Source organism: Durotheca rogersii (assembly GCF_024521655.1).
Source record: "Durotheca rogersii strain YMJ 92031201 chromosome Unknown GGS23scaffold_5, whole genome shotgun sequence".
Classification (NCBI taxonomy): Eukaryota; Fungi; Ascomycota; class Sordariomycetes; order Xylariales; family Xylariaceae; genus Durotheca; species Durotheca rogersii.
In genome coordinates this window covers 2,595,993-2,617,943 of record NW_026251236.1, presented here as the reverse complement: position 1 = coordinate 2,617,943, position 21,951 = coordinate 2,595,993, and the positions used below count along the sequence as shown (strand labels likewise).

Below are 21,951 nucleotides of genomic sequence, written 5' to 3'. Positions count from 1 at the left end.
CACTGGACGCAGCGGCCCAGAACGGCGAGTTCAACCGCCGTCGACCGGGGAGCCCCATTAAGGTCCCCTATAGTATAGCGCGTCGATAGCAGCAAATACCGCCCACCCGATGGCCTGTAGCTAGTCCTGGTCGGCGTCCCCGCCCAAGCCGGTAGCCCCACCGACCAGCGCCCTCGAATTCTGCTCATCGCATCATTGCAACCAGCTCCCGACCTCGACTTCTAACTTGTCCTACTTGTACTTAATCGCCCACGTCCCCAGCCGCCCGGGCCGCGAGCTCTCATCTCGTCTCTTCTCCTCACTTCACCCAGCGCTTCTCTCCGGCCGCGTGACCATTCGGCAGTCGAAGCACCGCCGGACGTAGGACCAACAGCGAGGACAACCCCCCCCCCCCCCCCCGTCAGAGCTACAAAACGCAAGCACCCGCCCTCGCGCACACGCACGCACGCACGAACGCAGCCCCGCCCGTCGCGGACGGAATGACCTGACAGCGCCGTCGTTCACACCCGGTCCGTCCCGCGCGCCAGCCAGCACGACGCGACGATGCGCTCGCACCGGGCGTTCGAGAGCGAGGACGCGAACGAGGCGCAGTGGGAGGCGGCGCGCGGCGCGGCCGTCGGCGCCGCCAAGTGGGGGGTCGCGACCGCGGCCCTCGGCGGCCTCGGGTACGCCCTGTCGCCCGTCTACCGCGGGCTGACCATCCAGTTCAAGGTGTGAGTTTTGCGCGGCCCCCCGTCCTTTTTCTCTCGCCTCGCCGTCTGTATCCGTACCTAGGTGGGTAGGTGTGCACACATACGGGCGGGCGGGCACGCGCGGAAAGCTACGCGGCCGCGCGGAGCGCCCCAGGCACACAGGCACGGCCTCGTAGGTAGCTAACGCCGCCGGTGCCCCCCGCGCAGATACATCCAGATGTCCGGCATGATCCTCGGCGGCATGATCGAGGCCGACTACCGCATGCGCCAGTACGAGAACCGCGTGCGCGTCCAGCGCCGGCTCGCGCGCGACCGCGCCCTCTGGGCCGACTACGAGAAGGAGCTCGCCGAGATCGAGAAGGAGAGCAGCAAGAAGTAAGGTCAGGTGGGGCGACGCCGGGATTCTCCCATTGTCTGCTGCCGTTATGTTGTCGTCGGTACTGTCGCTGGGATGGGCCAAGAAAAGCAATTAAAGGGAGGCGAAAAGGGCGCCTCCGGTATCACGAGGCGAGATTGGCCATGTATATATTCGCGCGTGCGCGAAGGCAGGTTGGCGATTTCTCTATGTCTTCTACTCCCATTAGGTGGTCCCAGATACCAGATAGCTACATAGGTCCAGCTTGCGGTCACCAAGGGAAAAGGTCAAATAAATGAAAAAAAGGTTTCAACTTCGTGAAACTTGTCAAAACGCCGGTGCCATGCCATTCCATACCGATCTCGAGAAGATCAAACTTGCTGTCCGGATTTTTCTTTTTTTTTTTTTTCGCTACCCATTCGATCCAGATGCAAGGTCCCTTTTCTCCTGCGACCGACGACGTACGGTACGGGAGAGAGGGAGAGTGGTTGAAAAAAATCATTGGTTCTTGGTCTCAAACCGTTTCGGGTCCATGTTGATCTTGCAGAGGCGCGCGACGCAGCCGCTGAGCTGGAGCAGGGTCTGGACGCCCTCGAGGATCTTCATGTGGGTGAAGCCGATCTCGCGGATGAACTCGAGCTTGGCGTGCTCGCCGAGGGTGGGTGCGGTCTTGGCGACGCGGAACATGGTGCTGATGATGTCGTGGCTGGAGTAGCCGAGGTCCCAGAGCTCGCGGAGGCCGTCGAGCGCGGCGTCGACGTTGCCCTCGTGGCAGGCCTTGAGCAGGGCCTGGACCTTGACGGGGTGGGGGCTGTCGACGACGCGGAAGACGTTGTCGCCGCTGACGAGCCCGAAGCCGGCGTGCGTGCTCTGCAGGTTGTTGATCGCCTGGCGCATGTCGCCCTCGGCGCTGAACACGAGCGCCGCCAGCCCGTCGTCCGTGTACGCCACCTGCTCCGCCTCGATGATCTGCAGCAGCCGCTTCACCACCTGCGCGTCCGTCAGCCGCCCGTACCGCAGGATCGCGCACCGCGACTGCAGCGGCTCGATGATCTTGTTCGACTGGTTGCACGCGAACGCGAACCGCGTCGTGTTCGAGTAGATCTCCATCGTCCGCCGCAGCGCCTGCTGCGCCCCCGACGTCATGCTGTCCGCCTCGTCCAGGATCACCAGCTTGTGCCGCCCCGCCGGCAGCGTCACCTTCTTCTGCGCGAAGCCCTTGATCCGGTTGCGCACCACGTCGATACCTAGACACGCCGGCGGCCTATTTAGCAATCTCGTCCTCCTCACCCCCGTGACATACGGGTGCATGTAGGTGGAGTAGAAGGGGACCGACCTCGCTCATCGCTCGCGTTCAGTTCCAGGACCGCTTCCTTATAGGAGTCACCGAGTAGCTGTCGAGCTAGGCACAGGACGCTGGTGGTCTTGCCGATGCCTGGCATTCCCGATATGATGACGTGGGGCATGTTGCCGTCCTTGGCGATAATCTTCAACCGTTCGATAGTCTCCGTGTTGCCGACGACGTCGTCGAGGAAGACGGGTCTGTACTTCTCGACCCTGCGCAGATATCGTGTCAACGGGTGAGCTGTCGACAGGGAGCAGCAGCTCGAAGAGGGAGCACACATACCATGGCAACTCGTACGTCGGATTGCCGTTGGAAACGGCAGACAACGCCTTCCGGGCGGCTGACGTCGAGGACTCACCTCTAGCTTCGGGCTTGGCCGCTGACATCGTCGTCGTGTGGCAGGAGAGACAATGGGTAGCTGGGTCGAAGATCACGATGGGAGCGTCAGTGATGCATACCTACAAATTGCACCAATTTACGCGTGCCCGCAAAACCAGACGCGTCTAAGCATATGCAGAGCTTAGGTACCTAGGTACATATTGGTGGGGTGGAAATCGGAACCTGGTCCAAGCTTTCAGGACCCTGGCATGATACAAGGGTGCCGGTTGGCTTATGTAACCCACTCCAGCGTCTCTTCTGTCTGTCCCTTGCTCTCGCTTGCTCCTACACCTTGCCGTCCCTTACGAGACTCAAGCGCATGCTCGAGTTTGGCTATATGCGAGCTCGTACCTTGTTCTATGTTGCGTAGATTCTTTCCATGACCGAATTCTTTTTGCCTTTTCGTCCTCTCCGCATCTTAGGTACATCGCCTCTGTTCTCCTGGTCCGTTTCGCCTCTACCAGGCACATCACGATGCGCGTACACAAATACGGGGAACTGTCCGTGGCGTTCTCAAAAATACCAACAACATCCGTGATTCTATCCACCGAATTTTTCTATGAGCCTCCCATACCCAAACCAAAATCATGTCGGTTAGGTCCGGTAATCCCCGTTGATCGTGCTGGAGACGGTTAGTACGTGGACACACTATAATGAGCCTGTCTTGTCTTCACTCACATGTACTCGTGGCTGTAATCGCAGGTCCAGTACGTCGCCGCCTTCGTACCCGTCCCCAGCCTGACCAGGATCTCCAGGTCCTCGTGCTTGAGGATCTCCGCGGCTCGGGCCTCGTCCACCGCTTCGGGCTCGCCGTTGACCAGCAGCTTCAGTTCCCGGCTGCCATCTGTCGGGATGAACGACACGCTGGTCTTTTCGGGAGTTATCTCGGCAACTTCGTTGATGGGCTCACCCGGCTCGCTGATCAATGAGTAGCCCGTGGCGCAGAGGATCCGGCCCCAGTTGGCATCTTTACCATACAGGGCGGTCTTGACGAGCGGCGATCGCGCAATCGTGCTGGCGATCTTGCGGGCGCCCTCCTCGCTAGAGCTCTCGGTTACCCGGATCGTGACGAATTTGGTGGCACCCTCGCCGTCTCGGACGATGAGCTTGGCGAGGTCAATGGCGAAGTCGGTGACTACGTCTCGGAATGCGTTAAAGTCAGCCGAGTCCTCTGTGGTAACCGTCTTCCCCCCTGCGGCCCCATTCGCCAGTAATGCGACGGTGTCGTTCGTGGAGGTATCTCCATCTATCGTGATGCTATTGAAAGATCGGTCGGCTGCGTATTTCAGAGCAGGGTGTATGACCGCGGGCGATATGGGTGCGTCAGTAGCGATCACGCCCAAGAGGGTGGCCATGTTCGGATGAATCATGCCAGCACCCTTAGTAGTACCGGCTATAGAATACTCCACCGACGGCGAAGATGGCAATGTAAACTTCCGCGAGATCAACTTGGGGAATGTATCCGTCGTGCAGATCGCGGTAGCACATGTTAGCCAGTGCTTATGGGTATCACCGAGTCCCTCATACGCCTTGGACACATTGCTCAGGATCTTCTGGATGGGCAGCCTGAGAACACGTCAGAATAGCGTCCGGGTATGTGCACGAGGAAATGCTTCGAGAGTTATAACCTTTGCCCGATGACACCGGTACTCATGACGATGGTTGCCTTGGAATCAGCGAGAATCCGGTCTGCCTCCGCACCCATTGCCTGTGCATCCTCGAGGCCACCCCTTCCGGTCACCGCATTGGCACATCCCGAGTTGATCAAGACACCCCGGATGCCTGAGTTATTCCGCTCTTGGAGCAAAGCCCGGCTGAAAGTCACAGGGGCAGCCTGGAACTTATTCTTGGTGAAAACGGCAGCGGCAGCGCACGGCGTATCCGAGGTGATGAAGGCAAGATCCGGCTTCGTGGTGTTCTTTGGTTTTACGCCCACTATCGTCCCCGAGACCTTGAATCCTCGCGGATAGGTACCGCTCGTCGGAATGTACTTCCTCTTGGCAGCAGGAATGCTCCCATCGACCGGGGCTGAGTAGAATCGAGTACCCAAGACCTTCGCTTTCAGCTGACCGAATTGGCTCACTGCCTGGTAGCGCGAGACGTAGGGAGCCATATATACAGGCTTGGATACGATGCTAAGGTGACCCAATTACTCTCAGCTCGGCAGAGCCCCGACCCAGCAGTCGTGTTGAGTTAAAAGACTCGACTATGCGGCAAAATCGATGATGTTTCTCTAGGGAAGTAAATCTTCATAGCAGTCATATAAAGTGGGTCGATGTGTGTCACCGCGTGGTGCCAGCTGCCAACGGCCGCCATCTACGGGCAGACAGGCGTCTTTACCCCTTAACGCATTGTATGAGTAGTAGTCGGTGGGTAATAATTATTAGGCCTCGTGTCGCCATTCGGAATTCCGAGTGCAGAGGTGTACGAGGAATAGGGGGATACAACAGGAACACGCCAGCATACACGTATGCCAAGACGCGGCGAAGAGCTGGAGTGGGTGAGATAGGGGGTTGTATTTGTCGTAGCATGGACAGCCCAGAATCAGTCGGCGAGGAACCAAATAGGGGAGCCTCTTAATTGCGCCAGGGAACTGTTGTCTCTCTTCATTTTTATGCAGTTTTGTGCCACCCGCAAACGTATTGAACTCTCCGCAAGGTTTACTTATTCTCTCGGTAAATATAACTTCCATCATGCTCTCGTACTCTTAACTCCCGAAGAGACTCGTATCGAATATCGATGACCTGAAAATAGTAATACGACCTGTGAATAAGGGTACGATGCCAAAACAGCTACTCGGTTCTCAACATACCTCTAGCCCATACGATACAGTGTTTTAACATAAGCGAATCATCGATAACAAAGATAACGTGACTTGAAATTTCAGTATCAGCGTCATCGTAACACAAGTCAAAATGCCCCTCGAGGTGTAACTCTTCAACCTACGATGTCATTACTCTTCGAGTTCAGTCGGTCTTGGAACGAGCGAGTTTATGTCGACGGTGGCGTTCAGCCCTTGGTAGAGCCCCCGTCGGCTACACTGAGGCACTTTGTATCTCGACCTCATTAGTTTGTCCACGTCCAAATTTCCTATTGTCCATCTTAACTAGAGCTGGACATGCTCGAGATGATGACATGTTCCCCAGCCCAGTAATCACAGCTCCTTCGATGTAAGACGAAACCCCCAGGCTAATCCAATATTAGCAAGCTGTGGTAATATGCAAAGCACTTGGAGCCCACTCACGTGGTATGCCATCCGGTAATCATACAGCCGCAAATCCGTTCTATCAAGATTCTATCCTGCCGGTGACAAGGCTATGGCTACGTTGCATATCGCCGATCCGCGCCCGGTACAGGTCCGGATCCTTCTCCGTCGTTCAGGTCCGGAGCTCTGCAATTTGATATTGGGATCTTGGCGTCGGCCGTCGCGCTGTTATAAGCCAAGCGCGATGGAGGGTTTGGTGTGCTTGAGATCTGATCTTGCAGCTGCGTGCCGGTGTTCGGGCTAGAGTGTTTCCTAATGTCGGGAGCTATGCCTACCAAACCCTAGGCGATCCAATCGCCAGCTAGCCGAGCCGACTGCCACCCCGAGTCGACGGGAGCAACGATTCCCGTCCAATCGAGCCACCCGACCCTGGCCCATCTGCCCTAGCCCTCTATACCTGCCCCATGGGGGTAACTACCCCCTCCCCAGATGCAGGTTTGCGGGGAGAAACCCCGGGGATGGGGTGACGGAACCGCGTCTCGGGGTTGAGGATGTGAAATGAGTGGACTTACACGAGGTCCACCGTACCCCACAGGACCATATTACCCCAAACGCTTGAGACCTTCAGTTCTAGGGTGGGGGCAGTTCGTTTTTGAGCCGGGAATTCATCTAAGGCAAAATTTTCTTAACATCCGGTGGCATTGAACGATTGTCGTACTGGACGTGATCTAAGCCGGTCACCGCGAGTCCTTGAACTGTTATCGATGGTGGGCCGCCAAAATGGGCGCGGTTAACTAACCGTGACGAATCCAACACCAACCAGACCTCTCCATCGTTGACCCCCACGACGGAGACGCTCGGATGTGTGCGTATCGTGTATAACAGCCCAACGTTCCCGGGGCGTTTCTGCTCTGTCTTTCCTCCCTCCGTGCCCCCTTCCCTCTCCCCCGCATACATCCAACATGGCTTCCGCCGAAAAGGGTCAGATCGCGCAGGCTCCCTCGACTCACGAAGACGAGTTCGCCCAGGCCGATCTCAAGCAGTTGGAACACAACGTTGAGGATGTCATCCCCAAGCCCGAGAACATCCAGGGCTTGAGCGATGCTGATCTCAAAGCGCTGGAGAAGAAAATGGTCCAAAAGCTCGATCTCGTCATCATGTGAGTCTTAGCGCGTTGCGACGAATCCTGGTTGCGGAACTAATAGCTGACAACTAAATCTACCTATCGCAGGCCAATAATGGGTATCTTGTATATCCTCAATTGTATGCTGCTGTGACAGCCGCGCGTTTGTCAACGCTCTGGTGGAAACTGACCCTAGCCGTGAAGATGTCGATAGATCAGCGCTCGCCGCTACGAAGGTATATGGAATCACGGAAGATCTGAACATGACCCCCAACGAGTTCGCCACCGCAATCTCTATCCTATTTGGTAAGTAGAAGGCCAATTCTGGTTTGAAGAGTGTGAGGAATTGCTGGGCAGTTGTCGGGTTCCCGGCAGGGGCATCACAACGTCGCCGATTTGGAAGCGCCGAAAGCTGACAGCGCGCGCCAACTCCCAATAATAGTCGGATACATCCCGATGCAAATTCCTTCCAACATGGTCATCACCAAGATCTCCCGGCCCGGTCTTTGTAAGTCTAGCGATCAGAGCTACGATGATTCCTCTATCTTGCGGCTTCACACCTAACTGGCTATCGCAGACATTTGCAGCGCTGCTATCATCTGGGGAGCCGTCAGTGCATCCACGGCCGCGGTGCAGACCTATCAAGGTCTTCTTGGCATCCGAGTGCTTCTGGGCGTCACTGAGGCTGTATTCTTCCCGGGCATGATCTACTTCCTCGGCGCGTGGTACACTAGCAAGGAACTCGGGAAGCGTCTAGCCGCGCTCTTCATCTTCCAGATGCTGGGTAGCGCGTTTGGCGGTTTCGTCGCCGCCGCTTGCTTGACCCTTGACGGGCGATACGGGATCGCCGGGTGGAGATGGCTGTTCATCGTGTAAGATGCCCCGCGTATCAAGACCCTGGTTGTGATTGATGGCTAATCCGTTGATGTAGCGAGGGTGCTGTTACCATCGGCTGCGGCCTCATCTTCGCGCTCATCATGCCGGAATATCCTCACAATGCTCGCTTGCTCACACCTATCGAAAAGTCGTACGCTACATGGCGTCTCGAGGCGGAAGCCGGCTTAGGCGAGGCCCACGAGGAGACGAGCACTTTCGGCGGCTTGAAGCTCGCCTTCATGGATACCAAAATCTGGGCCCTGGTCTGGTGTATGGGAATGGCCCAGGCCATGGGTAGCATCGTCAACTTCTTCCCGTGAGTTTATCATGTCTCTAGAAATTTCTAACACCGACCCCACTGGGCCTAAATGTTTACTATTAACGCGTGCTATGTGGAAAGATCAATCGTCGAGACCCTTGGTTACCCCAGGATCGAAACGATGCTTCTGACAGCTCCCCCATATGTTCTTGCCGCCATCGTTTTCTACATAGTTTCGTACATCAGCGACGTAAGTTACCCCTATTTGATCCTCCCCTGACCTGACAAGTATCTGTAGTTCATGCCATGACGTACTAACGTTTCTTATCTTTTCAGCGGAAAGGTACTATATACCCGATCATCGTATCTTGCTTGGCCGTCGCTGTCGTCGCATATGTCATCCCCCTAGCGACGTTACGAACTGGCCCGCGGTACTTCGCCATGATGCTGATGCCATTGGTCTGCGGTAAGTAGACACCCCCTGGACTATATGAAAGGTGTGTGACTTACAAGTCGGACTCTAGCGGGACCGCAAATTATGCTGTACAAGACAATGAACCTGCATATGGCGCGTCCATACCCGAAACGCGCGGCTGGCGTTGCGATGATGAATTCTATCGGCGGGTTGTCCAATTTCTGGGCATCGTACCTGTACGGAGGACCACCTCACTATTATGCTGCGTTCGGATGTTGTGAGTTTCCCATCTCTTCCAACGAAGATAACGATTCATCACGTTCAAGGGGCCGAGCTAACCTGAGCCTGCAGTGCTCGGCTGCGTCGCTGCTTTCGTCATCACCATCACCGGATACCTGTTCAACGTGAGGCGACTGAACAAGCTGCTCAGCGGTACGCCCGAGGAGCGACAGCGTGCTATGAGGAGTGGTGTGACCCAACAGCAATTGGACCTCCAGTGGCGCTATATCGGCTACTAGTTGTAGCTCTTTCATGGATATCTTCCGAGATACCCATGGTATACGTGTCAGGGTTAAAGAACAGGCGACAGATTTGCCTCAATAATCATAGCCGAGAATGCCCTCATCTGTCATGTACTATACCTTGAACTTGTTGATATTGATTACATGATCAAAGGCCAACCTTTGGGACCTTCCGGGTGTCCCCCTAGTCCTTGGGTGTGTCTTATATGATGATTTATCCACGAGCTCCTCCATCCCCTATTCGGGTAATCCTCGATATATAAAGAGCCGCCCAAAGATCTATGAATGTGTCAAGAAATTCTTTTTTAAAAAAGCGCTTTTGGTGGTATAGTAACTGAGAAACATTTCCTATCACGTCTAAGGATGGTGGATAAATCCTGCTTTGACTATGAACAGTTAAGGGCATGGATCTGTGAGAACAGTGGACGATGGGGTTGAAAGCGTTCCCACTCTCGAAGCCTGCAAAGAGTATTGAGTGGCATGGGAAAACACCACCTGGCGGATCACGGCATACACACGTAGGTATAGGATGTTCGCAAATATCATGTGGCCTTAATGTATGGTATCACAGATATATCTAAGAGGGTATATAGGAAGAAACACGCAGAATTAAAAGAACATGCCCCGTGTGCTCATTAGAGCTAGCTCAGGCGGCCCCTACAGTCTTCTCCTGTCCGTAGAGTGCTCCGAACGGCATCATCGCACCCCCCTTCCCGCCCCTCCCCTAGTCCTGCCGCAGCATGTCCAGGTCGGGCTTCCAGCCGTCCCACTTGCGGCAGCCGTGGAACTTGTACAGGTGCTGCCAGAGGTGGTCCTTGCGGGCGAAGGAGCGCGGCTCGGCGGCGCAGGCCTCGAACTCGTGGTGGGCCGAGACGTGGTCCGGCGGCGGCGCCTCGCGGCCGCAGAACACGCATTCGGGCTCGCGCCGCCCCAGCCGCCACATCGTAGCCGCCTGGCCCCGCGCCAGCGGCGCGCCGCGACACACCCACTGCGGCGGCCGCGGCGCCGCCTCGCCCCCTTCCGCCGCCACCACCTGGTGCACCGACCGCTCGTGCCGGCGCCAGTCGTACTTCTTCGCGAACACGCGCGCGCAGAAGGTGCACGGGAAGCCGCGGCGGCCGCGTGCGCCTGCGCCTGCGCCCGATGCTGCGGCGGAGGGCGGCGCCGCGGGACGCTGGGGGGCGTCGCGGCCGCTCAGAGGGTGGGCGCGCGCCGACGTGGCGGAGAAGAAGGACCGCTCCGAGGCGGAGGAGTACGTGTGGCAGGAGGACGCGGAGTCGGAGGAGGGGTACTGCAGGGGGGAGTCGAAGCGGAGGTCGCGGGCGGAGCCGGCGCCGCTGCTGGACGAGGGCGGCGCGTCGGCGTCGGCGTCGGCGCAGGCGCGGTCGAAGCTGCGCGGGGCGGCGGCGAACCGGCCGACGGGCAGGCCGAGGGCGCGCTCGAGGGCGGACGTCGAGACGGGCTCCTGGTCGGGCGGGGACCGGCGCCAGCGCTCGAGCGGCGTCATGCCGCCCAGCAGCGGCTTCGGCGGCGTCGGCATGGGCGACCCCCGCGGGAAGACGCGCCGGTCCGTCGACCGCGCCATGCGGTTCCGCCGCCGCGCGTTCGAGAACCAGTCCGCCACCTGCGTCCGGCTCAGCCCCGACTGCCGTGTCAGCGCTGCCTTCTCCTCCTCCGACGGGTACGGGTGGTCCAGGTGGCACGCAAACCAGGTCCGCAGCGCCTGCGTCTTGCGCACGGAGCGCGACCGGGGTTTCTTCGCAGCCGGCGACGGCAGCGCCGCGCGCGAGGCTTGCGCCGCCGAGTCGCTGCCCGCGGGTAGCGCCGGCGCCTCCGCTTCCTCCTCCCTCACACCGTGCAGGTTCGCGACGACGGGTTCGGCGGTCTCGAAGGCGGCCGGCAGCCGCTTGCCCCGCTCAGCGAGACTGCATTGCCGGAAGAGGGCGACGCAGCTGGCGCACGACCGGACGGGGTTCGGGTTGACCGACGTGGTCTGCAGGATGAGGCACTGCAGCCGCAGGCGGCTGCAGTAGGCGCACGGTGTGGGAGCGCGGTAGGCTCCATTGTCTCGGAAGAAGTCGTCGAAGCTGACGTCCATCGTGTTCGGAGAGGGCGCCTGGAGTGGGAGGGGATCGTCTAGACCCAACATGGATTGCGCAAAGGGCGCATCTTCGCCGAGATGATTGGTCCCGAGCAAGTTGAATGAAGGGTCTGCGCTTGGCAATGGTGTGCTGGTCGTCGAGATGCTTGTAGTTCCTAGGATCCTGGGATCGATAGAAGAGGGGAACTCGGCGGTTTCGTCGCGGGGGTCTTCGTCGTCGTCGAAGTTGAAAAAATCTAAATACTCAAGATCCCGGAGCGGCATGTCTATACACCTATATCTCTATCGAGTATGAGTTGTGAAAAGGGGCGATCGAGCAGGCGAATCTCGGTAAAGCACCACAAGTAGGTAGGAGGAGTAGACTAGGAAGAAAATCAAATAGATAAAATGGAATAATAAAATCTTGAAGACTCCCCGCCCACTGAGCGGGCAGCCTGCCCATTTCTGGCCTCCTCTCCCACCCCTGTTGGGCCGATGCGGGGGGGGAAAAGTACCAGTTATAAATAGTTACAGTATTCTCCCCATCCATCGATCCGCCTCCAGAATCATACACTACGCAGATATGCGCAATTTAGAGACAGTTTGGCAACGAATTGTACCGAGAGGGCGCAAGATATAGACGGGGTTTTATGAGGAGACGGGTCTCCCTTAAAGGGGGTAGAAAGGGAGAAAATGATGCGCAGGTTAGACAGGTAGGTTTTTTTTTCTCGACGAAGGCTACGGCGGAAACAAAATACCATGTTACAATATAAATTTTCTTGAAAAATATTCCCGACCCAATATCCCGCTCGTGTAAGTCTTAGGTATAACACCACACCACGATGGTTCGTACGCGCCGCCCCGTCCACTTCAACCCGAGCGCCAGGACCTGGACGACGGCCACGCCCGCCTCTGCCGAGTCCGCGCGACGATTCCACCAGGGCCTGCCGGGGTACGCGCCGACGCGGCTGGTGCCACTCGACGCGGTGGCGGCGGAGCTGGGCGTGGGGCGGGTGCTGTTGAAGGACGAGAGCGCGCGGTTCGGGCTTCCGTCGTTCAAGTTCCTAGGGGCGTCATGGGGGGCGTTCCGGGCACTGGCGCGCGCGGTCAGCCTGCCGCCCGACGCGGACCTCGAGGCGGTGCGTCGCGCACTGGCTGCCGCGCCGCCCCGCGCCCTGTATGCCGCGACCGATGGCAACCACGGCCGCGCCGTCGCGCGCATGGCGGCCCTCCTCGAGCTCCGCGCCCACATATTCGTCCCCGCGCACGCGCCCGCCGCCGTCGTAGACCCGATTCGCGCCGAGGGCGCCGTCGTCACCGTGTCGCTGGGCGGCTACGATCACGCCGTCGTGGACGCCGAGGATGCTTCTCGCCGTGCTGACGGCGTCCTCGTCCAGGACTTCGCCTTCGGAACGTACCAGGAGATCCCCCAGGTTTGCGTTCCCGCACCCAGTCGGCGGGGGGGAGAGTATGCGAAAGGAGAAGGGAGAAAGCTTCCAGACTGACTTTGTGTGCCCGTAGTGGATTGTCGAGGGCTACCATACCATGCTGCGTGAAATCGACGACGAGCTGGGGGAGATCCGCGTCGACCTCGTGGTTGCACCCGTCGGGGTGGGGTCGTTCGCGCACGCCGTAGTCTCGCACTACAAGAGCAGGGACGCGCCGGCGGCCGTCCTCGCCGTGGAGCCGGATACGGCAGCCTGTCTGTGGAAGAGCCTGAGACGGGGGGAGGTCCGGACGGAGGTGACGACTCCCACCATCATGGCCGGCCTGGACTGCGGAACGGTCTCATCGATTTCTTGGCCCGTCCTGCGGTCCGGCGTGGACGCCAGCCTCACCGTCTCCGACTATGAGGCCCACGCAGCTGTTATGTCACTGGAGCAGATGGGCATCTCGGCCGGCCCGTGCGGTGCTGCGCCGCTGGCGGCTCTCCGCCGGCTGGACGCTGCGGATAAGGCCAGATTGGGTCTCGATCGTCGCTCAGTCGTGGTAATACTCTGCACGGAGGGCTCCAGACAATACGACACTCCCTTGGATGTGTCGGCGGACGACGCTATTTCTCTAACCCAAGCTCTAGTCCAGATAGACTCGTCGAACCCGACGCTGGGATCGGTACCGGGGCCTGGGGAGACTGACATTGCCTTGTACATCACGGCATGGCTAGAACACCGTGATATAGAAACACATTGGATCGAGCCCGTAAAGGGGCGGCCTTCTATAGTCGGGGTGGTACGTGGCTCGGGAGGCGGTAAAAGCCTTCTATTGAATGGCCACATCGATACGGTAACGCTTATGGGCTATGACGGGGACCCCTTAAGCGGGGAGATCAAAGGAGGGAAGTTGTACGGTCGCGGGTCAGCAGACATGAAAGGCGGCGTGGCCGCCGCAATGGTCGCTCTCGCCAACACCAAGGAGTTAGCCCTCCGGGGAGACGTTCTCTTTGCCGGGGTCGCAGATGAGGAAGCGGCAAGCATCGGCACGGAACAGGTTCTTCAGGCGGGTTGGCGAGCCGACGCCGCCGTGGTGAGCGAGCCTACCGACCTCCACATCATCCGCGCGCACAAGGGCTTCGTGTGGCTCGAGGTAGATATTCACGGCCTCGCGGCGCATGGCTCCCGTGCGGACCTCGGTGTCGACGCCATCTCCAAAGCCGGTTACTTCCTAGTGGAGCTAGACAAGTACGCCCAACACTTGCTTCGATCGACGGCAAGTGACGCCACCCTCGGAACGCCTACAGTCCATGCTTCCATAGTCAAGGGAGGCGAAGAGGCCTCCTCCTATCCCGCTCGGTGCACGATAGTACTAGAGCGCCGCACCGTACCCGGCGAGACGAGGGACTCCGTAGTGGCAGAAGTGCGATCCCTGCTCGAAAAAGTTGCCAGCGAAGTCACAGACTTTCGCTTCGAGCTAAGGACCACACTAGACCGCTCCCCCTTTTCCATTCCCCTCGATCACCCCTTCGCATCTCTTGTGAGGGAAGTGGTCGGTGGGGCTCTCGGGAGAGAACCCGTCGTTCAAGGTGCAGCTTACTGGACCGATTGCGCCCTGCTCTCGGGCGCAGGAATCCCAGCCCTGCTTTGGGGGCCTTTAGCGGAAGGGCTTCACGCCAAGGAGGAATGGGTCGGCGTCGATTCGGTAAACAAGGTGGCGGGATCATTGACGGAGATTGCGGCTCGGTTTTGTAGGTAGGCTCCGCTCAGCTACTGACAAAGCAGTTCAAGTTTCTTCGTGTGTAGATAGGTAGTACAGGGTAGAGCAGAAATATGACGTGGCGGAATCCCACTCCTATTTCTCAAACAGAATTGTAGTCATTAGCTTATGCTCAAGCCACGTATAGTCATAAATATCCCCCCGTCGTTCCAATTTTTGAAAGGGGTTCCGTTTTTTCAATCCTTTAATAACCCCTGACAGTCTTGATATGTCTGATCTTCTCCCAGACCCAAGGGGTGAGCGTAGAGCTGAAGTTGTTGCTGAACTTGATGTTGAGGTAGTTGTACCCCTCGTCAGGGACCCATTCCGTGGCGATCTTGATCTGGCCGTACTCCTCGAGAGCCTCTATGGTAGGTCGCAGTGACTCGGGCATCGGGGTCACGACTCCGTTCTTGTACCAACTTAGCAAAGGTTAGTGGCTTATTCAAATACATGAAAGCTTTTCTAGGTGAACTTGCGCAGCGTAGTATACAATTGCGAGCATGATTCGGACTTCCTGGGTAGGGTTGGGCATACCGGCATGCCTACGAGAGGTTAGCCGCCTGTCACGTAGACCGTATCTCCTAGACGGACGGAGTTCCTTGTACTAACCATAACCGGAGGTCTCGAAGAATGATGGAGCCCCTCTTTATTCTGGGGTAAATGGGGCCCCTGACTTTGCGCCTCGCCTCTAGTTTCGCTTCGGCGATCATGGGCTCGCCGAGCTCGCGGTGGTCGTCGAGATTGGTATTTTGGGTCCCCAGCCATATCTCGGTGGAGCCGTTCTCGGGGCCGACGTCGATAAGGCAGGTGTTCAAAGCAATGGCGAAAGGATGCTCGGGATGTTCGAACCGGAGATCAGCGTGCACCAGCTGTCGCTCGTCGGTGGCAAGGAGGGTGTTGGAACGAATGAAGTGCACCTCGGGCCGGGGGCCGAGGATGTTAGATACGACGCGCGCGCCGTGCTTGTTGGCGTAGACCTCCGGGAAGAGCCACTCTATCACAAACTTCAGCGGAAGGGTTGAGAGGCGGGAAATGACCCCAGGATTGACGTCGGGCTCGCTTACCTTTCTCTAGAGGGGGCACTTGTGACAAGTTCCCGCCCGCTGCGGCACCTTTCGTCGCGGCGTTCTGGTTCAGGTGGCTATCGAGGTTAGCATAAGGGCGCTATAGCCACAAACCTAGGATAACGCACTTGAAGTGCACCTGGCCGCCGCCGTTCAGGAGCTTCTCAGTGTCCTGAAGCATCCTTTTGTTAAGCTTATCAATAATAGCAACGTCGATAGCATTCTCGATTACGACCAAGCCCTCTGTGAAGAAGGCCTCGATGGCGTCGTAGAGCTTCTTGTCGCCCATGACACCGCTGTCGCGCTCCTCGTCGGTCAAGGTGATGACCTTGGGCGCGTCGACCGGGGGTTCTGCGTTGGCGTATACGGCCATAATGTCAAGATTATCTTAAGGCTACGGCGAGAAGAAGGCACTAGGTAGTAGGACGTGGAGCGTGGAACGAGGAACGTAGATAGGTAGTATAACTAAAGAGCTATTGTGCCACGAGAGGGACTCGAGCCATTCTTTCGATATTGGCGACCGTCTTCGATTGTCGCAGTTTGTATTATACTCAACGGCAGCGTTGGCAGATAGCCTCACGATGTTGGACGGCGCATACTAGCATGCACGGGCACCCCCCGCCGTCTCCCCTCCGATCTTGGGCCGCCGACCGAGGGAGACCGTAGAGGGCCACGCCAGCCGATCGGCTACGCTAGGCAGGATATGTCTGGCGACCCCAATTCTACCCCAGCGCCGAGGGCAATAGGTCGTATCGCCGCTGTAGACAAAACGGGCTGTTTGGGGCGTAGAGGCAGCGTGGTAAAGGCGGGGATGGAAGGGGGGGGTGGAAAAGGGGGGGGGGGGAAGAAAAGGACGTCCGTATTACCACCTGCACTGCTAGCAATGTAGATACTTAGGTACCTAGGTACCCAGGCATGGGATACGCGCGGGAACATCCCGCCGTTATTATGTACCGGTACTTCCAGATACTGCATTATAGGGCTGTATAGGTGTGAAGATAGCACATCTGGTATGTATATGTACTCGCACGGGCCTTCCCCTTATTCAAATACAACCCGCCCCATGTAGGGATGCTACGGGAACCTCCACGTGCGCCGAGTCGGTCGGTCGGTTATTTTTTGCCCTGTCTCGTACCTACCATCCCACCCTCCTTTTTTTTGGCCTCGCGCCCTTTTCCCCGCATACTCTGCACCACCACCGCTAACGCCTCCGCTACCACGCACCCCAGGCCGCCTCAAATGATCTTCCCTAGTAATAGTCTATCCGATCCGAGCCACCCTACCGACGTGAGCCCAACTGTGCCGCGGCGGCTGCATCTCATGGTGGGTAAGAGCTTTGTAAGTGAGCATGACGGCGGCCAACCGCGCTCCGACGGCTGGGCCGCAAAGCCGCTGGAAGACGATGGAAAAGAGAAAGAGAACGCGCGATGATCTACCAATGTCTCCGAGGCGATCAATGTTTCCCCAATATGGAGCGGTTCGGAACTCGCTGTTGTTAGACCCCTCCGCGCCTGGGAGACTATTGTTATATATACTAGGAGAGTTATGCGAATGTAGGGACGTCTCAGATTCGACCATGGCAGGATGATACCTACGTTAGCTGAAAGTATCTACGTATGGTAATTACTGAAACAGAGAGACAAATAGGAATATAAAGTATCGAGTAAACGCCTATCTCGTTAACTTAAACTAGGATTGCTGTTGATCGGCATAAAGTTCTCTCGTAAGCGATAAACGGTAAGCACCTAATCCGGGGCAAGTAGAGACGACGACATTTCACGCGAGACAGTACTGCAGACGGAATGAACTTATATAGGAAGCGTGAATTGTCGTCGTCGGCGATCTAGCTCTGCACGACACGTATTACACGAGTTACTGGAGGGCGGCAAGCAACAATGCGGTTCTCAGTCATATCTACTTCTGAATATTTACTTCCAGTTCATCCCCTCCCATCTAACCATCGCCCGCCAACTACTGACCTTTTGACCTCTGCTAGTTAGTAATCTCGATATGAGAGGATATCCCCCTAACCCAGGATCTGGTCGCTAAAATCATACGTATCAGTTACAGCTATGAAAAGGGCTTCTCGATAGGACCGCGCTTACGTGTAGGTATCGTCCGGCATCCTGATTCCGTCGTTGATAGAGACCCCCATTAGCCTGCCGCCATCCACGGTCAGCAGCGCGTGGTTCATGTACGCGCCGCCGGCACTCGACAGCATCAGCACTGGCCCGACGATCTCCTCCGGCCGGCCAGGGCGACCAGCTGTGCTTCGCTTAGCCGCCTTCGCGGCCTGCTGGTTGATGTTGTATTCGTGCTTTCCAGCGGTGATACCCGTCCTGCTGCGTGTTAGAACCTGCTACAAGAATCTCACATGCCTACGCCGTGGATTTTGCGGTTTCTCGAAGGGGGTTGTGGAGCAGTCCTTCTCCTGTCCCCAGGTATTGCGACATACTGCGATAACATTAGATCCCATATGGGTAGGATAGAGGGGTTCCTTCGACTAACCATTTCAGACGGGAATATCCCCGGGCAGATTGTGTTGACACGGATTTTCATACTGAATTTTCTTATTAGTGATCCCTCACACGGCCGCACCTGGCCCCCTTTATGGAAGCCCTGGAAGGTCTCACGGGTGGAAACGGCCGGCGAGAAGCTTGGCGAGGTGTACCGCTGCGGCTTCATTAGCGAGGGTACTAGAATGAGCCCGGCGTGGTAGGAATAGGAGGTGACGCACTCGCTGCCTTGGACACGCTGTATGTTAACGACCCTACCGACCTGTGTTTATGTCAGCCCCGTCTTTACGAGAAGAACAGGCGTTGCGGCAACTTTGGTACCTCTGATTGGCGATGCCGGCGATAGATGCAATCACGCAGACATTGGGGTCCACGGATTCCCGCAGAAGCGGGACGAAGTTGACCGTCAGGAAGTAGACACCGTTGACGTTGACTACAAGGGGTGACCTGAGTTAGCCTAGATAATATCATCCACAAACGTAAGCCGGTGCTGTTGGCGCTGAATACACGCACTCTGGTTACTTCGGTCGAAATCCTCCCTGAGATCATTAGTACTGTGAACCGATTACTTGTCCTAACGCTCGAGACACCCTCACTCTTCGACACCGTTAAGGAGCAGGTTTTCAACCTGGTCGGCTGGGTATTGTTAGCGACGCGTCGCTCTACGAAGAGCGGGGGAGCCATGCGGGTCCTCCCAAAATGAGAGAGGCTTACCGTCGTTGGGGTCATTGGCATCGACCCTCCACGGACTGTTCACACCGGCACAGTTGATCAGGGTGTCGATCTAGGAAAGGAATGAGTCGGCAATGACGGGCCATGAGCACAGAGAGACTATGCCATCAAAAGGTTCAATGGGAATGAGGGAAGCAAGGCATACATGGGATTCTTTCTCTTTGACTACCTCGACAATCTTCTGGCATCCCACTTTCGTCTGCACATCGCCCTGTATGCTGGATCCGTAAGTCAGCTACGGAAGCCCTCCCTGATCGCGTCCCGCCCAAGTGGTACACCAGTGCGCAGCTGCGAGTCTACCGTCCAAGCCGGGATGAATACAAAAAGCTTCGGGTTCTCACGCATGAATATCCCCGCCAATCTGCTTCACGGCCGTATCTAGCACCTCCTGCCTCCGGCCAGTGATGTAAACCTTTGCGCCGTTCACCGCGAACCCCTCCGCGATGGCCTTGCCGAGGCCGGATCCGCCCCCGGTCACGACAACGACCTTGCCCTTCACAGAGAAGAGCTCCTCGATCTTGAACGAGATGTGCTGATGCTCAGCCATGGCGTAAAGGAAGGGTGGATGCAAGACGAGGTAGGAGTGGTTATGGGAAAATCGGAAAAGCTATGCAGTATTATGCCACCCGTAGATGTTCTTACGCGACGAGCCACACGATCGGTTTTATAATAGAATGGTGTCCTTTGGGGGTGACCGTGAACACCCAGGTCGCTACATTATGAGCTTTTCTGCTGCAGCCGATCGGCTTTAGTCGGAGACGCACCCCCTCTCCCTTGAACGATTGCTGGCTCGGACTGTTCCTCGCTATTCCCGCCCCCTTGTTAGCCTAGACTGGTTAAGCTACCTTTGCGTCGCTCATGAAATTACGCATTGTTGGTTTACGCAACTATACGATATCTGCATTCTCATGTTTTCTAGCGAAACGTTACGTTCTACATGGGATAATGCGAATATGAACAATTTTCCGAAGTTATTGCACCGAATATGCGCTGCTCGATATTACGCCATCGCTCCGGCATCTCAGCTTTAAATCATCGCTGTCATAGCCCCCCGACTCTTTTCGTGGCCACTTCAAAAAGATGCCTATTGGGGAGCTCAAGCATCACTTGTTCTATTCATAGACGGCAACAGACCTCTGCTGCAATCAACCTCAAGGCGTAGACAGTGAGCGGCAATCGCCCGAGTTGAGAACGGCGTTGACAATACTCGATGGCATAAAGCAATACTCCCAACTTGCCACAAACCTCCCCGAGATAATAACACAGTTTCTAATCAAATACGGGGTCTGGTCACCATCTACAACTACCTCACAAAACGGCGGGCCTCAGTTGGTTGAGAATTCAGAATCATTTGAGAACGGTCAGACGAGCGTGGAAGATTTTGGTACACCATTTCCCTTTAATAAGCTGTGTAATATGTTCGTAGACTGGTGTTCGGCTCTAGATACGATCGATATATTGTAAACTGGCCACGTAAAGATGCTATGAACTGAACCAAGCGTGCTTTAAAATATCTTCTGTTGAAGGTCGTTGGGAAGGATCGAGTTGAAGTAGCCGGCCCAGCAAGTCCAGAATTTGCTTCGTCTCGACTTCGTCAATGCCATCCGGCTTTCCATCCCTGAACTGCTTCTCGAGCGAATCGAAAGTTTCTGGGGCCGCGAGGGAGATACTTTCACTCGAGCGAGGTGTTTCTAGGCCAGCCCGTACGTTATGAACATCTTCTACATCCCCTGCATCTTCCCCATCGGAACTTCGAGATGATTCGTCGCCGTCAAGGGTCTCTGAGCGTATCCGCTGACCATCTGGAGCAAAGTACCTCGGTGCCCGACGCCAGCGAGCGAACATGTGCTCGGGAAGCCGTCCAATGACGTCTGATATTTGACAGAGATGCTCGTCGTTAATTTGTTCGTCGTACTCGTCTCCCTCAAGAGGTTGTATGCGGACAAATAGTTGTTGACCGGTGAGTAACTCGAAGACGAGACACCCAAAACACCAGATGTCAATCTCTTTGCCAACTGAGAGGCCCAAGATCGTTTCAGGCGCGCGCAGCGCTACAGGTGTGACTGTTTCCTCCGGAGGGTCATTCGCAAGGAACGCTAACAACATTAGTTTTCGCACAGCAGAACTTGCTCAAGATCCATAAGTGACGTACCAGCGCCGAGGTCGGTAACCTTTGCCAATGGGTCTAGATCAAGAGAAGCATAATCGTACAACGGATCCGGTTCAAGAAGATATGATGGAGCCCATGGGTCTTTCTTGCCGTCTAAGCGCACTAGCGGACTCCCCTGAGATGGTGTTTGCTCGAGGTTTTGTAACGTGTTCTCGTTCACGTCTATGTGTCGAATATTCGCAAGAATATTTCCTAGGTGAAGATCCCCATGAACGACACCATTCCTGTGTAGAAAGTCTAGCCCAGAAAGAGTATCACGCAGAACTCGCTTTGCATATGGTGTCGTGAAACGTCGTTCCCACGGCTCACCTATTTGGAAGTCGGGGCACCGGTGCAACATCGCCTTGAGATTTGGACCCATGACTTCGAAAACGAAACAAGCGTGTCGCCCATTGGGGCCATGGTGCTCAAAGAAGTCGCGCATGCTGACAACATGCTTAGCACCGTTGATTGGGACCATAGCTTCGTTGAGGCATTTATGAAGAGAGAGTTCTTTATCGATGCCGCCCTGGTCTATGCTAGCGATGGCAATCTTAAGGGCAGCCAAGCGAGCGGTTCTAGTTTACTTTAGTAGGGTGATACACCGAAAACAATCTCCAAAGCAGAGCAACTCACTGTAGATCGACGACAAGCCACACCGTGGAATATTCACCGTAACCTATTTTGCGGATCACACGGTATCGGCCATTGAACTCATCCCCGAGCTCTACAGGATGGTAGCCACCAGGATGGTAAGACTCTCCCCATTCGCAAGCGGTGCCGTTGGTGCGAAAACGATAATCGGCAGCATCGTAAGGATCCTGATCTGCTGGCGTTGTGGGCGCCGAGGGCATGGTCGTGCGCAGAGGAGTATTATTATCAGACGCAACTATGACGGAAAGAGGTTCGCAAGTAGGGTCAAAAGCTATAGTTAAAGAAGCTTTTCCAATTTCTGGATGATTTTTGATCGCCCTGGGCTGGTGGAAATCGTGTTTTCCCTATAATGATGGCTGTTGAATGGGGAGAAGTCTGGTTCTCAGTCAAGTGGC

General features: G+C 56.4%; 9 protein-coding genes across 9 annotated transcripts; 3 read left to right on the top strand and 6 right to left on the bottom strand.

Annotated features, from left to right (window-relative positions):
* Positions 1 to 6: 6 nt before the first annotated feature.
* On the top strand, positions 7 to 1,308 carry GGS23DRAFT_437207 (uncharacterized protein). Its single transcript, XM_051513907.1, has 2 exons — positions 7 to 713; positions 900 to 1,308. The coding sequence occupies exons 1-2, from the start codon at positions 544 to 546 to the stop codon at positions 1,069 to 1,071; spliced, it is 342 nt and encodes a 113-aa protein (XP_051374370.1). The 5' UTR covers positions 7 to 543; the 3' UTR covers positions 1,072 to 1,308.
* Positions 1,309 to 1,425: 117 nt separating this feature from the next.
* Positions 1,426 to 2,878, bottom strand: GGS23DRAFT_437218 (P-loop containing nucleoside triphosphate hydrolase protein). The gene is made up of 3 exons (XM_051513908.1): positions 2,675 to 2,878; positions 2,384 to 2,604; positions 1,426 to 2,294 (listed from the first exon to the last, which is right to left on the bottom strand). The coding sequence occupies exons 1-3, from the start codon at positions 2,776 to 2,778 to the stop codon at positions 1,546 to 1,548; spliced, it is 1,074 nt and encodes a 357-aa protein (XP_051374369.1). The 5' UTR covers positions 2,779 to 2,878; the 3' UTR covers positions 1,426 to 1,545.
* Positions 2,853 to 4,996, bottom strand: GGS23DRAFT_560184 (arginine biosynthesis protein ArgJ). The gene is made up of 3 exons (XM_051515871.1): positions 4,399 to 4,996; positions 3,449 to 4,336; positions 2,853 to 3,392 (listed from the first exon to the last, which is right to left on the bottom strand). The coding sequence occupies exons 1-3, from the start codon at positions 4,881 to 4,883 to the stop codon at positions 3,365 to 3,367; spliced, it is 1,401 nt and encodes a 466-aa protein (XP_051374368.1). The 5' UTR covers positions 4,884 to 4,996; the 3' UTR covers positions 2,853 to 3,364.
* A 1,584-nt stretch (positions 4,997 to 6,580) lies between these two features.
* Positions 6,581 to 9,518, top strand: GGS23DRAFT_560180 (MFS general substrate transporter). The gene is made up of 10 exons (XM_051515870.1): positions 6,581 to 7,134; positions 7,207 to 7,238; positions 7,303 to 7,404; positions 7,541 to 7,606; positions 7,676 to 7,970; positions 8,030 to 8,290; positions 8,375 to 8,483; positions 8,570 to 8,699; positions 8,758 to 8,925; positions 9,000 to 9,518. Exons 1-10 carry the CDS (start codon positions 6,938 to 6,940, stop codon positions 9,164 to 9,166), a joined length of 1,527 nt encoding a protein of 508 aa, XP_051374367.1. The 5' UTR covers positions 6,581 to 6,937; the 3' UTR covers positions 9,167 to 9,518.
* Positions 9,519 to 9,559: 41 nt separating this feature from the next.
* GGS23DRAFT_618812 (uncharacterized protein) lies at positions 9,560 to 11,821 on the bottom strand. Its single transcript, XM_051520960.1, has one exon. The coding sequence runs from the start codon at positions 11,532 to 11,534 to the stop codon at positions 9,894 to 9,896; it is 1,641 nt and encodes a 546-aa protein (XP_051374366.1). The 5' UTR covers positions 11,535 to 11,821; the 3' UTR covers positions 9,560 to 9,893.
* Positions 11,822 to 11,829: 8 nt separating this feature from the next.
* Positions 11,830 to 14,438, top strand: GGS23DRAFT_618808 (acetylornithine deacetylase; the record flags this gene model as incomplete). The annotated part of the gene is made up of 2 exons (XM_051520959.1): positions 11,830 to 12,682; positions 12,771 to 14,438. Exons 1-2 carry the CDS (start codon positions 12,092 to 12,094, stop codon positions 14,436 to 14,438), a joined length of 2,259 nt encoding a protein of 752 aa, XP_051374365.1. The 5' UTR covers positions 11,830 to 12,091.
* A 102-nt stretch (positions 14,439 to 14,540) lies between these two features.
* On the bottom strand, positions 14,541 to 16,035 carry GGS23DRAFT_437052 (uncharacterized protein). Its single transcript, XM_051513906.1, has 5 exons — positions 15,634 to 16,035; positions 15,506 to 15,582; positions 15,051 to 15,435; positions 14,918 to 14,983; positions 14,541 to 14,860 (listed from the first exon to the last, which is right to left on the bottom strand). Exons 1-5 carry the CDS (start codon positions 15,876 to 15,878, stop codon positions 14,644 to 14,646), a joined length of 990 nt encoding a protein of 329 aa, XP_051374364.1. The 5' UTR covers positions 15,879 to 16,035; the 3' UTR covers positions 14,541 to 14,643.
* Positions 16,036 to 17,301: 1,266 nt separating this feature from the next.
* Positions 17,302 to 19,546, bottom strand: GGS23DRAFT_560166 (putative short-chain dehydrogenase). The gene is made up of 11 exons (XM_051515869.1): positions 19,095 to 19,546; positions 18,899 to 18,971; positions 18,736 to 18,805; positions 18,618 to 18,657; positions 18,535 to 18,560; positions 18,343 to 18,454; positions 18,243 to 18,283; positions 18,139 to 18,178; positions 18,015 to 18,065; positions 17,611 to 17,844; positions 17,302 to 17,550 (listed from the first exon to the last, which is right to left on the bottom strand). The coding sequence occupies exons 1-11, from the start codon at positions 19,298 to 19,300 to the stop codon at positions 17,532 to 17,534; spliced, it is 912 nt and encodes a 303-aa protein (XP_051374363.1). The 5' UTR covers positions 19,301 to 19,546; the 3' UTR covers positions 17,302 to 17,531.
* Positions 19,547 to 20,075: 529 nt separating this feature from the next.
* On the bottom strand, positions 20,076 to 21,930 carry GGS23DRAFT_436987 (kinase-like protein). Its single transcript, XM_051513905.1, has 3 exons — positions 21,539 to 21,930; positions 20,906 to 21,480; positions 20,076 to 20,849 (listed from the first exon to the last, which is right to left on the bottom strand). The coding sequence occupies exons 1-3, from the start codon at positions 21,754 to 21,756 to the stop codon at positions 20,236 to 20,238; spliced, it is 1,407 nt and encodes a 468-aa protein (XP_051374362.1). The 5' UTR covers positions 21,757 to 21,930; the 3' UTR covers positions 20,076 to 20,235.
* Positions 21,931 to 21,951: the final 21 nt, after the last annotated feature.

Coding starts and splice junctions, on each gene's coding strand:
- GGS23DRAFT_437207 (XM_051513907.1), top strand. CDS start 544: ATGCGCTCGCACCGGGCGTTCGAGAGCGAGGACGCGAACGAGGCGCAG. Junction 714..899: donor CTGACCATCCAGTTCAAGGT/GTGAGTTTTGCG, acceptor CCCCCCGCGCAG/ATACATCCAGATGTCCGGCA.
- GGS23DRAFT_437218 (XM_051513908.1), bottom strand. CDS start 2,778: ATGTCAGCGGCCAAGCCCGAAGCTAGAGGTGAGTCCTCGACGTCAGCC. Junction 2,605..2,674: donor CCGACGTACGAGTTGCCATG/GTATGTGTGCTC, acceptor ATATCTGCGCAG/GGTCGAGAAGTACAGACCCG. Junction 2,295..2,383: donor GAACGCGAGCGATGAGCGAG/GTCGGTCCCCTT, acceptor CGGCGTGTCTAG/GTATCGACGTGGTGCGCAAC.
- GGS23DRAFT_560184 (XM_051515871.1), bottom strand. CDS start 4,883: ATGGCTCCCTACGTCTCGCGCTACCAGGCAGTGAGCCAATTCGGTCAG. Junction 4,337..4,398: donor ACCGGTGTCATCGGGCAAAG/GTTATAACTCTC, acceptor ACGTGTTCTCAG/GCTGCCCATCCAGAAGATCC. Junction 3,393..3,448: donor GATTACAGCCACGAGTACAT/GTGAGTGAAGAC, acceptor AACCGTCTCCAG/CACGATCAACGGGGATTACC.
- GGS23DRAFT_560180 (XM_051515870.1), top strand. CDS start 6,938: ATGGCTTCCGCCGAAAAGGGTCAGATCGCGCAGGCTCCCTCGACTCAC. Junction 7,971..8,029: donor TGGAGATGGCTGTTCATCGT/GTAAGATGCCCC, acceptor CCGTTGATGTAG/CGAGGGTGCTGTTACCATCG. Junction 8,700..8,757: donor GCTGATGCCATTGGTCTGCG/GTAAGTAGACAC, acceptor GTCGGACTCTAG/CGGGACCGCAAATTATGCTG.
- GGS23DRAFT_618812 (XM_051520960.1), bottom strand. CDS start 11,534: ATGCCGCTCCGGGATCTTGAGTATTTAGATTTTTTCAACTTCGACGAC.
- GGS23DRAFT_437052 (XM_051513906.1), bottom strand. CDS start 15,878: ATGGCCGTATACGCCAACGCAGAACCCCCGGTCGACGCGCCCAAGGTC. Junction 15,436..15,505: donor AGTGCCCCCTCTAGAGAAAG/GTAAGCGAGCCC, acceptor AGTTTGTGATAG/AGTGGCTCTTCCCGGAGGTC. Junction 14,861..14,917: donor GCAATTGTATACTACGCTGC/GCAAGTTCACCT, acceptor ACCTTTGCTAAG/TTGGTACAAGAACGGAGTCG.
- GGS23DRAFT_560166 (XM_051515869.1), bottom strand. CDS start 19,300: ATGGCTGAGCATCAGCACATCTCGTTCAAGATCGAGGAGCTCTTCTCT. Junction 18,561..18,617: donor CTCCTTAACGGTGTCGAAGA/GTGAGGGTGTCT, acceptor TAATGATCTCAG/GGAGGATTTCGACCGAAGTA. Junction 18,066..18,138: donor CTCGCCGGCCGTTTCCACCC/GTGAGACCTTCC, acceptor AAGAAAATTCAG/TATGAAAATCCGTGTCAACA.
- GGS23DRAFT_436987 (XM_051513905.1), bottom strand. CDS start 21,756: ATGCCCTCGGCGCCCACAACGCCAGCAGATCAGGATCCTTACGATGCT. Junction 21,481..21,538: donor TGGCTTGTCGTCGATCTACA/GTGAGTTGCTCT, acceptor AAAGTAAACTAG/AACCGCTCGCTTGGCTGCCC. Junction 20,850..20,905: donor GGTTACCGACCTCGGCGCTG/GTACGTCACTTA, acceptor TAATGTTGTTAG/CGTTCCTTGCGAATGACCCT.